General features: G+C 26.6%; 1 protein-coding gene across 1 annotated transcript; it reads right to left on the reverse strand.

Annotated features, from left to right (window-relative positions):
* Positions 1–6,641: 6,641 nt before the first annotated feature.
* On the reverse strand, positions 6,642–8,791 carry LOC111294200 (cytochrome P450 86B1-like). Its single transcript, XM_022887433.2, has 2 exons — positions 7,343–8,791; positions 6,642–7,213 (listed from the first exon to the last, which is right to left on the reverse strand). The coding sequence occupies exons 1-2, from the start codon at positions 8,597–8,599 to the stop codon at positions 6,809–6,811; spliced, it is 1,662 nt and encodes a 553-aa protein (XP_022743168.1). The 5' UTR covers positions 8,600–8,791; the 3' UTR covers positions 6,642–6,808.
* Positions 8,792–13,794: the final 5,003 nt, after the last annotated feature.

The following is a 13,794-nucleotide window of genomic DNA, read 5'->3' on the forward strand; positions in this document are numbered from 1 at the left end:
CACGTGAATATCATCACTTAGGGATGGTAATAGTTTAGGTAAGAGTGGGTTTAAACTTGTCCGGACTTCGACATGACGTTGGGTTACTATTTTTATATTCGACCCCAACATGATATATATAATCTGCATCCAATCTACTTGATCTTAAATCAATTAAATATGATTACATTTATGAAAATATTATTTTTCATTATAAATGACATATTAATTATATATAAATATAATATTTTATTAAATTAAAGTATTAAATAATAATTTTATTAATATAATACATACATATAAATATAAAATTAAATAAATAATAAAAAATAAATATTCTTATATATATCCCAAAAAGAAACGAGCGGAGCACCTTAAACTTGTCTCCGACTGATCTCCATTTCCAAAAAGAAAAATCATCATGTCCCGATCTGACTTCAATTAAAAAAATCATTCCCATTACAATATATGTTAACAAGTTAATAACAATTCATTGGATATGAATTATTTTATTATTTTTATTTTTATTGATTTTTTTCGTATAAAATTTATTTAACTAAAAAAAAAGACAAAAAAAAAAAAAAAGAAAACAAATGAAGTGTTACGTGAATTTATTAAATTAATATATTAAATAGTAATTATATTAATATAATACATATTTGTGAAATTAAATAAATAATAATATAAATATGAAGGAGGTAAAACACGCTAAATTTGCCTTCGATCTACTCTAATTTTCAAAAAAAAAAAATTTTTTCAACCCAATCATGAACAAAAATTACACATTTAATATATAAGGACGAATCGAAATTTATCGAATACATATTGTTTTGTCATCTATACTTTCATTAACCATTTTTTTTATAAAATTTATATTTAAAAAATAAAAAAGTAAAAAGCAAAAAAACCAAAAAAGAAATTTTAAAACTAAAAATAAAAAGTACCACGTGAATACCTCAACCACGCTGCAAAATCTAAAATCTTTATTGTATGAATTTTTTTAAGAAAAACACGATGGCATTTTCTTTCTTTAATTTGAGAATTGCCTTTTTTTTTTTTTGGTTTGAGAAAAATAAAAAAGCATTGAATGAATCCATATGACAAACTAAATTAGTGCAAAGAAAGTAGGCCTCACTATTTTTTTCGTTGTATAACGTTAATTATATTTGTCATAGTCAGAAATATTATAACTATAATCTTTGCATTAGAGAATAAGCATTTTTTTACCCCTGAATTTATTTCCGCCATTGTTGGTTGCAATTTGCAAACATATTCTAGTTTACTTCTATGTAATTTACTACCACACTAGATTATGATCTTGGAAATAATAAGTCCTTCTAAGTTTAACTCGTAGACTGAAGTTTAGCAGGTTTGGAGTCCAAATCCTAATACCTGCTTTTCATCTATTATCGCATCCTTTGGACCAAAAATTGTGTGAACAGGAAACTACACAAGAAGAGTAAATCAGCCTCAGCAGGTGTTTCTTCCTTGACAGACAGGGCTACCTGTAAAGCACATATTGTAGTGATGGACTTTTCTATTCGTCTTCTTCTTGTTCTCTGCAGTGCTTGTCAACCCCATAAATTCGTCATGAGGCATGGCCGCCTTTAGCCATTTATGGTCCCCCACGCAATTGATAAAGCCTTTCCAGACAGCCCCCTCAATCTTCGGTGTTCCCTTCCGTTTCAAGCCCTTAGCCGCTGTAAGACTCGTTGTTGCACTCAATGCAGCAGGGTTCTTCTTTTCATCGTCAATCTCTTTAACAGATTCCGTCATCGTTCTTCGATTCGAAAATATTGTTGAAAACCTCGGATCTTCTTCATCATAATACTCGTTGATCTCAGAATCAAACGAGAAGTACTCTTCTTCACTACTGTCATGAATATCGCTATCATCCTGCTGAAACAATGAATTGAGGTCACAGGAAGCGGTTCCTTCAGTTCGTCTTTCCAAAACTTGCGTGCCTTATAAACTTCGAAGAAAATAATGGAGTTGTGGTTGTTTTTATCGCGAAGGAAATTCTCTGAAACCGAAAAGATAAACTTTTCCTCCCCGACGAGCTTTGAACCTCCAGATGACAAGTACTGAACGCTGGTGTGCAGCGCTCGGTCTGGATCAATCGACAACTTCATGTAAATTCTAGCTTTTTCCTTTACATTCAGATCCGCAGATTGGAACTTGATTTCAAGAATCCTGAATTTCCCACTTGGAGAAGAATCATCATAAGTTGAAGAGGGCGACATAATTCCAGATATCATATGAGGACATGGTGAAAGTTGAAAACCGATAAATATAAGCAGTTAATCCTCTCCCGATTTGGAGTAGGATTTCCGCCGAAGTCAATAAGAAATATATATATATATATATTTGATGTTCTGTCACTGTATTTATTTTATAAATTGCCAATAAATAAGATGATTTTATCTAATTAACGAAATAAATTAGATGATGTCATCTTAATGAGTAAATATTTTAAAAAATATTAATTTTTATATATTTATTTTAAGAGTTAATATTTACTTATGATATTATTTATTGATAAAATATCAAATTTATACAACATCAAATATAAACTCAAAAAATTTTTAAAAAATTTTCAATTTATTGTTTATGTATAATTATTTAATTATTCATCAAAGTTATTATAAAAACTCAAAGAGCACTTGTGCTCAAGAATTTAAAAAAAAAGAAAAAAAATTTCAAAGAATACCTAGAGTCAGTAGTACAAAAACAGTCTTGTAAAAAGCCAAAGAAAAAAAGTTTTGACTGAATTGTAATTATATTATTTTATTTTGTTAAATGCAGTTTTACTTAATTAATACTACAATACTTGCGTTACTAGACTAAAACAACTTAAAAAAAAAGTGAAAAGTTTTGAAAATTAAAAAAAATAACTGCAGTTTGAAAATAATTGTTAGAATTAATAATTTAATAAGAAGTTTATCATATTAATATAACTATTAAATTATAATAGTTTCATTAGATATTTAAACAAAAAATGATATATAGTAATAAAAATAATATAATAAGCATATACTCACATAAAATAATTTTTTATAATAATAATTTTTTCTTAAAATATATAAATATATTAATAATATATAAAAAAGATTTTTGGGTGCTATATATAAAAAAAAATTCAAAATTATAATAAGAAAAAAATGTTATGATAAGAATATGTAACGTATAATAAGAAAAAATATTTGGTTGAAAAAAAATATTATTTACATTATGAATTATAATAAGAACATGTAACATATAATAAGTAAATATTCACATGAAATAATTATTTATAATAATAATTTTTTCTTAAAATATACAAAATATCTTAATAATATATAAAAAAGATTTTTAGGTGCAATATATAAAAACAAAATTCAAAATTATAATAAGCAAAAATTGTTATAATAAAAACACGTAACATATAATAAAAAAATATTTGGTTGAAAAAAGTGTTATTATAATTGTGAATTTTTTTTTTTATATATTGCACCTATAAAAATATGTAACATATAATAAGCAAATACTCACATAGAATAATTATTTATAATTATGAATTTTTTTCATAAAATATATTAATAATATATAAAAAAGATTTTTAGGTACAATATATAAAAACAAAATTCAAAATTATAATAAGAAAAAATGTTATAATAAGAACATGTAACATATAATAAGAAAAAATATTTGGTTGAAAAAAATATTATTTATAGTTGTGAATTTTGCTTTTATATATTGCACCTAAATTTTTTTTATATATTTTAAGAAAAAATTATTATTATAAATAATTATTTTATGTGAGTATTTGAAGATATTGATTTTTTAAAGATAAAATAATCTTTTAATGAGTCTTTCAATGGTATTAATTGACAGAAAGATCTTCGAGTCTTATTAATTGAAAATTTTTGAGACATACTATTTATTTTTCAAATTAATGGACCTAAATTGAATTATACTTAAAATTGAAGGACATGAATTTATTTTACTCGTAATAAAATATTTGTTTGTGGCTCTGCTACAGGTGATTATAAATACATGAAGTTTGTATTTCTATTATTTGCACAAGTACCGTGAAATGTGTATTAGCATCAAAGTTGCTTTTGTGTTTCCCAAATACTGTCCATTAGTGCATTCCTTTAGTTAATTTGCTTAAGTGTTGCTATACCCAAAGACGATTTTCAATTTTCCTTTGGTTCGATGTGTGAGTGCTACATTTGCATGCAGGGATCCATCTGAGAAGAACCTTGTTGAGAATTTTCTTGAGGAAGAGGGCATAGATGACAACAAAAAGATAAAAGTATAAATCCTCATAAAGGGTAAGTACGAGGATTATTGTTTAGGTAATCTTGTGCCATTTCTGTTTTCATACATGGGACCCTAGTATCTTGGTCACTGAAGTATCTCGTCAATCTTATTCAATCATTGAATGTCATATAGGCTTCTTCATCTAACTCATCATGAGTGTTCTAAGTACCCTTTTTTATGTGCTCCTTGCTTTAAGATATGAGTATGAAAGATGTCCTCTTTTTTCAGGGTTTAGAGATGAACTTGCAGGGCTGGGAAAGCATGAATTTTCCCCTGAATTTGGGGTTGTGCAAGATGCTGATCGACTTGATGCAATTGGTGCCGCAGGTAATTTTTGTGTTTTTGACCTTATTTTATTCAGTTGGTATGTTATTTCTGAAAGAAAATTCCTCATCTATGATCCGATATGAATGTTATAAGCTCAAACTTGAAATAATTTCAGAGTGTATTCTTGGCTAACTTGAGAATAAATTTATGTCACCATTCATCAACTTACATTTCTTTTCCCTGTAGGATGGTTTATATAACACACTGCTCGGCATACCTGCTCATATGCTTGCTCACATAAAGATATCTGTACCTTTTTTATGCCCTTCGCTCCACTTTGAATGCTGCTCACATGAATAAAATATCTAAATGTCTTTTCTGAACTTGAGTTCTTTGATTTCAGGAATTGTTCGCTGCTTTACTTATGGTGGAAACAGAAACAGAGTGCTTCATGATCCTGCCATCCAGCCACGATCAGACTTATCCAAGGAACAGTACATGAAGAAAGAGGAGCAGACTACTGTGAATCATTTCGACGAGAAGCTTATCAAATTAAAGGATTTGATGAAAACTAAGGTACTCAGATTTGTATGACAAATCTTTATAGCCATAACCATGATTGGGTGCATGATATTACTTTAGATATTCTTATACGTGCACATCACCAGTATTCTTAGCATATGTTGTGCTACTGAGTTCGAGAATTGATGGAAATTTCAGGCTAGGCAAAGGAGGGCCGAGAAAAGGCATAAGTTCATGGAGGAATTCCTTAAAGAATTTAATGAAGATTGGGATGGGATGGCTTCAGTGGCGGTGCCACACGAGAACCAGAGGGGGGCCATTTTGAAAGTTATTTACATATATAAGGTGTTAATGTGAATTTTTTTAAAAATATATTTTTCAAAATATATAAATGATGCCTTAAAATATAATCATTTTCAATTAATTTTCATTTATAACTTTTTAACTCATTGAATCTTAAAAAAAAAAAGAAGTATCATAAATTTTTTTTAAGTTTTAAAATTTAAACTTTGTCTTATTTAAAAATGAAAAATCAATATGAATCATGGAAAGGATCAGTGTAAAATTAAAAAAAATAATATATTTTGAACCACTAATTTTAATAGATCCTAGAGATAAAAGAGATAAGTAGAAAAGAGTAAAAAAAACAGTTTAATTTTATCACTTTGATATACTAAAATTAATATTAAAAAAAGTATAAAATTTTTTTGTGTAAGTTGATCCTTCCTCCATGAATAATAACTTTCAAATTTAATATTTTTGTAAGTTGAGAGGATTTTTTTTATATAAAATGATTTACTCAATTTTTTTATATAAAATGATTTATTCATTTTTTTTATGGTGTCAATAAATAGAGGCTAAACACTTTTGATTCAGGATGGAGAAATTGAAATTTTACTTGACAAGGAATTATGCATTAATCATTAAGTTAAATATTCAAATGCGAATAAGCTAAACATTTTAATAATAAAAAATAAAATAACAAAACATATAAGTTTTTAAATAAAATTCGTGAAGTTCACTACTAAAAATGAGTTATACGAAGATTATGGATGAAAATCAAAACTAATACTTGTATTATAATTTAAGAGCTTTGATTAAATTATTTACCTAAAAATTTGAAAAACTTTAAAGTTATGATGTATTGATCTATTTATTAAGTTGTATTAATTTATCCATTTTAATCTTTAAAATATTTTACATTATTTTTATTAGAAACTCCCAATATTTCATGAAAAGCTATATTTAATTGATTAATCATACAAAGAATACTTAACATTATTTGAAAAGTCGACTTAACTAGTTATTTTGAATTGATAAAAGAAAAGTAATAATAAAGACAAATAACATGAATAGATAAAAATAGACTTTTAATTAAATATTTGCTTTCATTATAATTTTATTCTTAATTTTATGCATAAAATTAAGAATAATATAATGTGTACGTAAATGATTGTACACTTCCTTTTAATAGAAATCCTACCTCCGCCACTGGATGGCTTGAATGAGGTGTTTTCGTTCACCTAGATTCAGTCTATAGTTGAAGAGAGAAAAATGAGAACATGATATCTGGAAAACAAATCCATTATCATACCATCCTAAACATAACCAAATGCCACTCTACAGGATACAATCCTATAGTTGGTTCAATACCTTCAAAATATCTGGAAAAAAAAAAGTAAAGAAAAAGAGCATGAGAAAGTATAGTTATTAACAGAGGGTTTCTTCAAGATATTTAAATATGCATCTTCAGGTAGTTTTGAAGCAGTGTTTCGTCTCGCTTGATTAGGTTCACCTTAAGGCCATGCTTCATGTACATGGTCAACGCAAGTTTTGGTGCAACAGGATGACCTTTCACCACCTTCACGCGATAATGGTATATGATGGAGGCAGCAACAAACTTCATCTGGTAATAAGCAAAATCTTTTCCTAAGCAGAGCCGAGGACCACCATTGAAGGCGCTGAATTTGTAAGCTGACTCGCTAATATACCTGCCATCCCTTAACCATCTCTCTGGTTTATACTCCCTGCAGTCTTTTCCCCATATGGTTTCCATCCGTCCCATTGCATAGATTGCATAAATTACTTTTGTTCCTTTCTTGAGCACTGTTCCATCTGGAAATACGTCATCTTCAACAACCTGAAAGAACAGAATGATCAATGAATCAATGTTTAAATGACAGAGGATTAAGTTAATAACCGAGGGGAAAGCTGGGTTTAAAGAAATATATAAGTAAATTGATCAATGATTAAAAGGTTAAATTATTACCTCCTTGTGATCCACGGGAACGGAAGGATACAATCTCAGAGCCTCTGATAATGCAGCTTGCAAATAATCCATCTTCTTTATCTCCTCTGCTCTAAATATCAACGGACTTCTTACTTCTCCGTTTTTCATCTCTTCTCTTTCACTGATAATTCTGCATATCTCTGCAAGAATTTGTTCCTCGACCGTTGGATTCTTTTCCAGCAACCAGAAAAACCAGCTCAATGCCACTGAAGAAGTATCTCTCCCGGCAAGTATAAAATTCACACAAATATCACGCAGGAACTTGTCTGAAAATGGCTTTCCCTGCTCATCTTTCAACCTCATAAATACTGTTAATAAATCTGATCTCTGATTCTTTTCTTCACCTTGTAAGGACAGCTCCTTTTTCCTTGTTCTAATAACTTCTTCAGCAAATTGGTCCACGCCTTTGATCGATCTTTTCAGCTTCTTTTCAGTTCCCAAATCAAGGTACCTCGTGGCTTTCCATATACATGTTGGCGTAACAAAGCGTAGCACGGTAGCCTCAGTTGCGTCCTCAAAGGCTCTGGCGAATGGTATTTCGGGCAGTCCAGGACGCAGACACCCGGGGTCAACACCAAAGGCTATCATGCAAACATTATCGAAAGTTAATCTCAACAGGATATCTTGGAGATCAATGGAGATTGATTTGTTTACTGCATTTTCCAAGACAGGCAAAAGCCTGGCGTGAACAAGCTCGAGCAATGACTCGGTGGTCAATTGCCTGAACTTAGCCGAGTGGAACTCAATGCTCGCTGTTTTCCTTTGCCGTTGCCAGGTCTCATCATCTGCACTAAATATTCCATCTCCAAGCAGATCACGAACAGTGTCACGAAAATAAGGCCCTTTGGGGAAAACAGAGAATTTGGTCTTGAGAAGATGCTCAAGGTTCCTCGGATCAGCAGTAACCACGCAATTGAGACTACTAAACCATGGACCTTTGAACTTGAAAGTCCCATTTTGCTGGCAAATTATATCGGATATCCACTCGTACATGTCGGACTGGAGACCTGACACTAAAGATGGTAGCATGCCTAGAAATGGCCACACAGGCAGGCCATAACGTCTTTTTTGCCTCAAGGAATGTATAGCAATAAAGACGAGAAGAGCAAGAATTATATCCAAAATTTGAAGATGTTGTAAGAAAAACATCCGCCTGCAAACAAAGTTCCCGACAAGACAATCCTCTGAGGAAGAGGAGGAGGAGGAGGAAGTTGGATTGCTCCAAGGGTTGATCATGGTTTTGGGATGACAGGAAATGAAAGGACTATTGGCTAATTTTGCATGGGAATTGTCAGTTAAGGCCAGGGATATTAGTGCGTTATAAGGGATAGAGCATGTGTTTCTTGGCGTGCATGTTTTTGCCCAATTGGTATGATTTGTTGAGCTGAATTTTTTGTGTAGCTGATTGCCGTTTCTGTAACTTGTAACAATTTTTTTTGTCGGCTGATAGTTTTCTTGAAATTGGGAGTTTTAATTAAATTCAGGGCTGTCCAGGAAGTTTCACTCGCTTATGGAATGTTTGGCAAAGACTCATGAAAATGTAAGCAACGGCACGCTACTTGGTTGAGTGTCTCTTCAAATAGAGTTTACATGATTTTCTGAGATGGGGGGCACAATTTTGAATGGTGGGTGGCGACGGATAGCCTAAGTGCAACCATTTTTCGTGGTTATTATTATTATTATTATTATTTGGCCTTTAAGGTTGGCCTTTTGCAAGTTAATTATAAATCGAACAATTGTATCACAAACATTGTTAACATCAACTTTATACAAGCTTTATGTCAAATCTATTTTATGTCAAAATCATATCAATTTTATTAGAAATATTTTGATAAAAAAAAGTGTTATGTTCTCTTTTTATTAAAATTATCTTACTATTTTATTTGTATTATTTATTATCATAATCATGGTCCCCTTAAGTCTTATCATAATCTTAATCATTTAGTCTTCCTTCCTATATAAACTTGTAATTTCTTCCTCAATAAGGCAAAACTTAGATCTTAGTTTTTCCTTTGTAAAAACTTATTGGGAAATACTAAGTATCAAAACAGAATAAATGATTTGTGTGGCACACGTTTTCTGGCATGGTTAGTTAACAGATACGCCTACCTACAAATCATACCACTTGACAAACAACCCAGCCAATATTTGGGTAATTCTTTTTGGAAGCTTTGCTTGAAGGAAAAAAAATGTTGATTTGGGTAATTCTTTTTGAGAGATAATGTAGTTCCCAAAACACCAGTGTGAAGTTACAGTTTGTTTGAAAGGATATTATTAATTACCATTAAATGACATATGATCAATAGTATAATTTAGATTAATTACACTTGGCAGTTGGCAATTTGTATTTCTAGTGGTGCATAATGTTTAATGTTTAGTTTTTTTGCCAATAAAATAAAAAAAATAACTACTGTCATTAGTCATATGATTTATTGATAGAATATTAAACTTTTAATTCTGTTAATTATGATTTAAACTTAAACAAATTTAAATAAAATAAAATAAATACTATATAAATACAAAATATTTAATTCAACTCAATACCTTATATATAAATGCTATAGATAAGAGGATATCTGCGTGGCGCTTGGGTTTTTTTTTTAAATTATATATATTATTGTATTATAGCATATATAGATATTTGATAAAATTTGTCACATAAACATTTATGTGGATAACTTATTAGATAATATGTACCAAAATTTTTTTATAGATAGTTTTTTTAAAAGAGTATAATTTCTTTTAATTACAAATTAAATAATCTTGAATTTATTTAGATACTAAAATTATTCAAATTATAATTGCAGATCAAATTAATTTAGAGATGTGTTTTTCTAAAATTAAAAATCTAAAATATGAATTTTACCCGAATAATTTTAATTTTTTGTCAGATAACTTTATTTAATAAATTATTTAATTATGAAAATCTTTTAACATGTTTTAAAATTATAAAAATTAAGTTTATTTAAAATTTTCAAAAACTCACTATACACTTTTATCTTAATTTGTTTCAAATAAAAATTATCTTATAAAAAATTTATGTAAGATATTAAAAACTTCAATAGTATTTTCATATTAAATTTCTAAATAATTGGAAGTATATCCATCTTAACTTTAATTATTAATTTTATATTTAAAAAATAAACAAGAAATTTGATTTAATTTTTATCACTTATTATATCCTTTTAATTTAAAAAAAAATTAAAAATATCTATTCAATCCTAATTGTCATCTAAGAGTTATTCTATAAATTAAAAACTATAAATGAATGTGTTATATCATTTTTTATTTTTTTGCTTTGCAACTTTTTGAAATTCTATTGTTATAATTTATTTTTTCAATTTGCATCTTTCTTTTTTCAATATACATTCTATTACTATTGTAAGTTTGTTCTTATAAAAATTAATAATTTTTCATTTATTTTTTTGATACATCTTTTAACATTCTTTTCATATTTTGTATAATAATTTGAATACAATTACAAAAATGAAAGTATGCCTATACTTTTTAATTTTATTATTTAATTCATAATTCGATAAAATATATGTTTTTGTTCTTTTAAGAAAGACATGTAACTTATTTCTATTTGATATAAATTTTAGGTGTATAAAATTAGTGCAGATAAATATGATGCAAAGTGAAAACATGTCATTTTCTTATTGCTTTTTTTTTAATTTATTTTTTTATAACAAGTTACTTAGAAATAAAATTTTAAAGATGTTATAAATTTTGAAAATTTTAAAAAATATATTAATTTATATCTATATACACATATGAAATAAGTAAAATTATTTCATACATCACATAGGTCACAATATAGATTTTTTTATATATTTGAAAGGATACCATGTGTTAGCACCTGATTTATTTTTTTTCTTTTTTGTATTTAATAAATATTTTAAATATTTTTTTTTATATTTTGGGCTCACTTAATATCATTTTTTTTAGCTTTTTAAACTTTTTCTTAAAATATTTAATAAAAATTTTTAATATTTCAATTTTTTGTTGGACACGCTTGATATTAGAGCATGTCTTTTTTTTTTTTTCAATTTTTTATATTTAATAAGTTATTTTTTATTTTATTTTGGATTCATTTTATATAAAAATTATGGCATGTGTCAAACCATTTGATTTTTTTTCTTTTTTTTATCTCTTTTTTATTCATGTTTTCTTTATTTTCTTTTTTATTTAATCAATAATTTTAAATATTTTAATTTTTTAAAATATGAGACCTTTAATATTATTACTAAAAATACATTTTTTTTGCTATTTTTCCCTTTTTTAAATTGATGATTTTTAAGAAATAGATATTATCCAAAGTGTCGACAATTCTTATTTTAGATTTTTTAAAAAATTCACTATATAAATTTTTCAAAAAAACTTACAATAGTCGATGTCACGTGATAATTCAATCTTTTTTTTTTTTTTTTTTCATTTTTTTGGGTTTTTTCTCTTTTTTCTTTTAAAGTTTTTTCTTCCTTTTTTAACTAGATATTTTTTAGAAAAAAAAACTAATGAATGTGTACATGTAATATCAACATTTTTTTGCCCTTCACCTTTTTTATTTTTTATTAATAAATTTTTTAACAAAAAATTGGTAAATATATTTTTAAAGAAAAATATCAATAAAGGTATAGAAGATAAAACAACAAAAACATATGGATTTCCACTCATTTGGATCTAATGGGAGTGACTTTTTTTTTTTTTTAAATTTGAGATCGGATCGAGTTTCTTTCCAAAAGATCAAGTTAGGTCAGATGCAAGTTTAAAACGTTTCGTCCCATCAAATTATATATAAATATATGTTTTATTATTAATTTAATTATATATATGTATTATATTAATAAAATTATTCTTAAATACTTTAATTTAATAAATTCATGTATCATCCCACATCTAGCTTTTTTTTTTTTTTCTTTTTTTTGCCAATTCCTTTAAAAAAATGAATTTATTTAATTTGATAAATTTTGTAAAAAAAAAAAAGTTAATAAATATAGAGAAAATAAAGCAACTCATATTGGATAAGTTTCTATTTGGCATGATCTAATGTGTGCTCAATTTTATAAAATCAAGACCAAATCAAGATTTTTTTCTTTTTCAAATCGGGGTCCAATTGGATGTGAATCTAAGGTATTTTATCTTACTTCGAATATATATAAAAAATATAGTTTTACTTATTTGTATATATGTATTATATTAATAAAATTATTATTTAATTAATATCTTAATTTAATAAAAATATTATATTTATCCATAACCAAGATGTAACCCATTCATCTATTATATAAATTTTTTTATTTTGACTTTTATTGTATCGTTATTCAAGGTTGATGTGATGTCTTATGTATCTTTTTTTTTAAAATTAGATAAATTTATTAAAAAAATTAATTAAGGTGTCCACGTGGCATTTCAATTTGGTTTTTACCATTTTTTTTTAATTAAATAAATTTTGCAATGAAAAGAATCAATGGATAAAAATAACAAAATAATTCATATTCGATGAGTTTCCACTCAATTGAGCTATTCACATAATTCTCAAAAGAGCTTTTTTTTACTTTTTACTTTTAACCTTTTTCTTTTAATTTTCGTTTTTTCTTTTTCTTTTTGTTTTTCATTTTCATTTTTTTTTGCTTTTGTTTTTTATTAAAGTAATTTTGTGTAAAAACAATGAAGGTATCAATGTGAATCCCCATTTGCTTTTTTTTTTTTTTTTTCATTTTTAGTATTTTTTTAATTAGATAACTTTTTAAATGAAGAAATACTACGTAACTAATAGGTTTCAATTCATCTTGAACTAATAAGGTGCAATTTTCTAAAATCAAGTTAATTTGAGACAAGTTGAGTTTTTTCTTTTTTTATTATTTTAAAAGAAGAGTTTAGGTGGAAAGCATATTTAAGGTGTTTTGTTCTGACCCAAGGCATATATAAAAGTATAGATTTTATTATTTATTTAGTTTTATACAAATATATTATACTAATAAAATTTTTTTACCTTAATTTCAGAAATTAATATTTTAAATTCAATATGTGATGTTAATGTGACACTTTTTATGAAATTTTTCTCATTTTTTTTTCATTTTCCCCTTTTTTAATTTTTTTTGCTTTAGGTATTTATTTTTTATTAGATAAGTTTATGAAAAAATAAGATAGTAAAAGTAATCACTTGTCATTCCTGTTTATTTTTTTACTTTTTTCTTCTTTCTCATTTTTTGTTAATTTTTTTGAAAGATTTTATTTTTTAAAGGTAGGTCACACTTTATACCTAGATTTTTTTTTAATATTTTAAATTTATTTTTAATAGGACCCATTTGATACTAAGGGTATGCTACATATTTATCTTTTTTATAGTTTTTAATTAGATAAATTTTGTAATAAAATATGATCAATTGATAGAATGCAAAAAATAATTCGTATTTAATGGGTTTTGATTC

The sequence above is a fragment of the Durio zibethinus genome, chromosome 16 (genome assembly GCF_047325235.1).
Source record: "Durio zibethinus cultivar Kanyao isolate XHJ-2024 chromosome 16, ASM4732523v1, whole genome shotgun sequence".
Taxonomy (NCBI): domain Eukaryota; kingdom Viridiplantae; phylum Streptophyta; class Magnoliopsida; order Malvales; family Malvaceae; genus Durio; species Durio zibethinus.

Bases quoted from the DNA above. Each gene is read 5' to 3' on its own strand.
- LOC111294200 (XM_022887433.2), bottom strand. From the start codon at position 8,599: ATGATCAACCCTTGGAGCAATCCAACTTCCTCCTCCTCCTCCTCTTCC. The intron at 7,214-7,342 runs GTAATAATTTAA...CTGTTCTTTCAG, and splicing joins TTCCCGTGGATCACAAGGAG to GTTGTTGAAGATGACGTATT.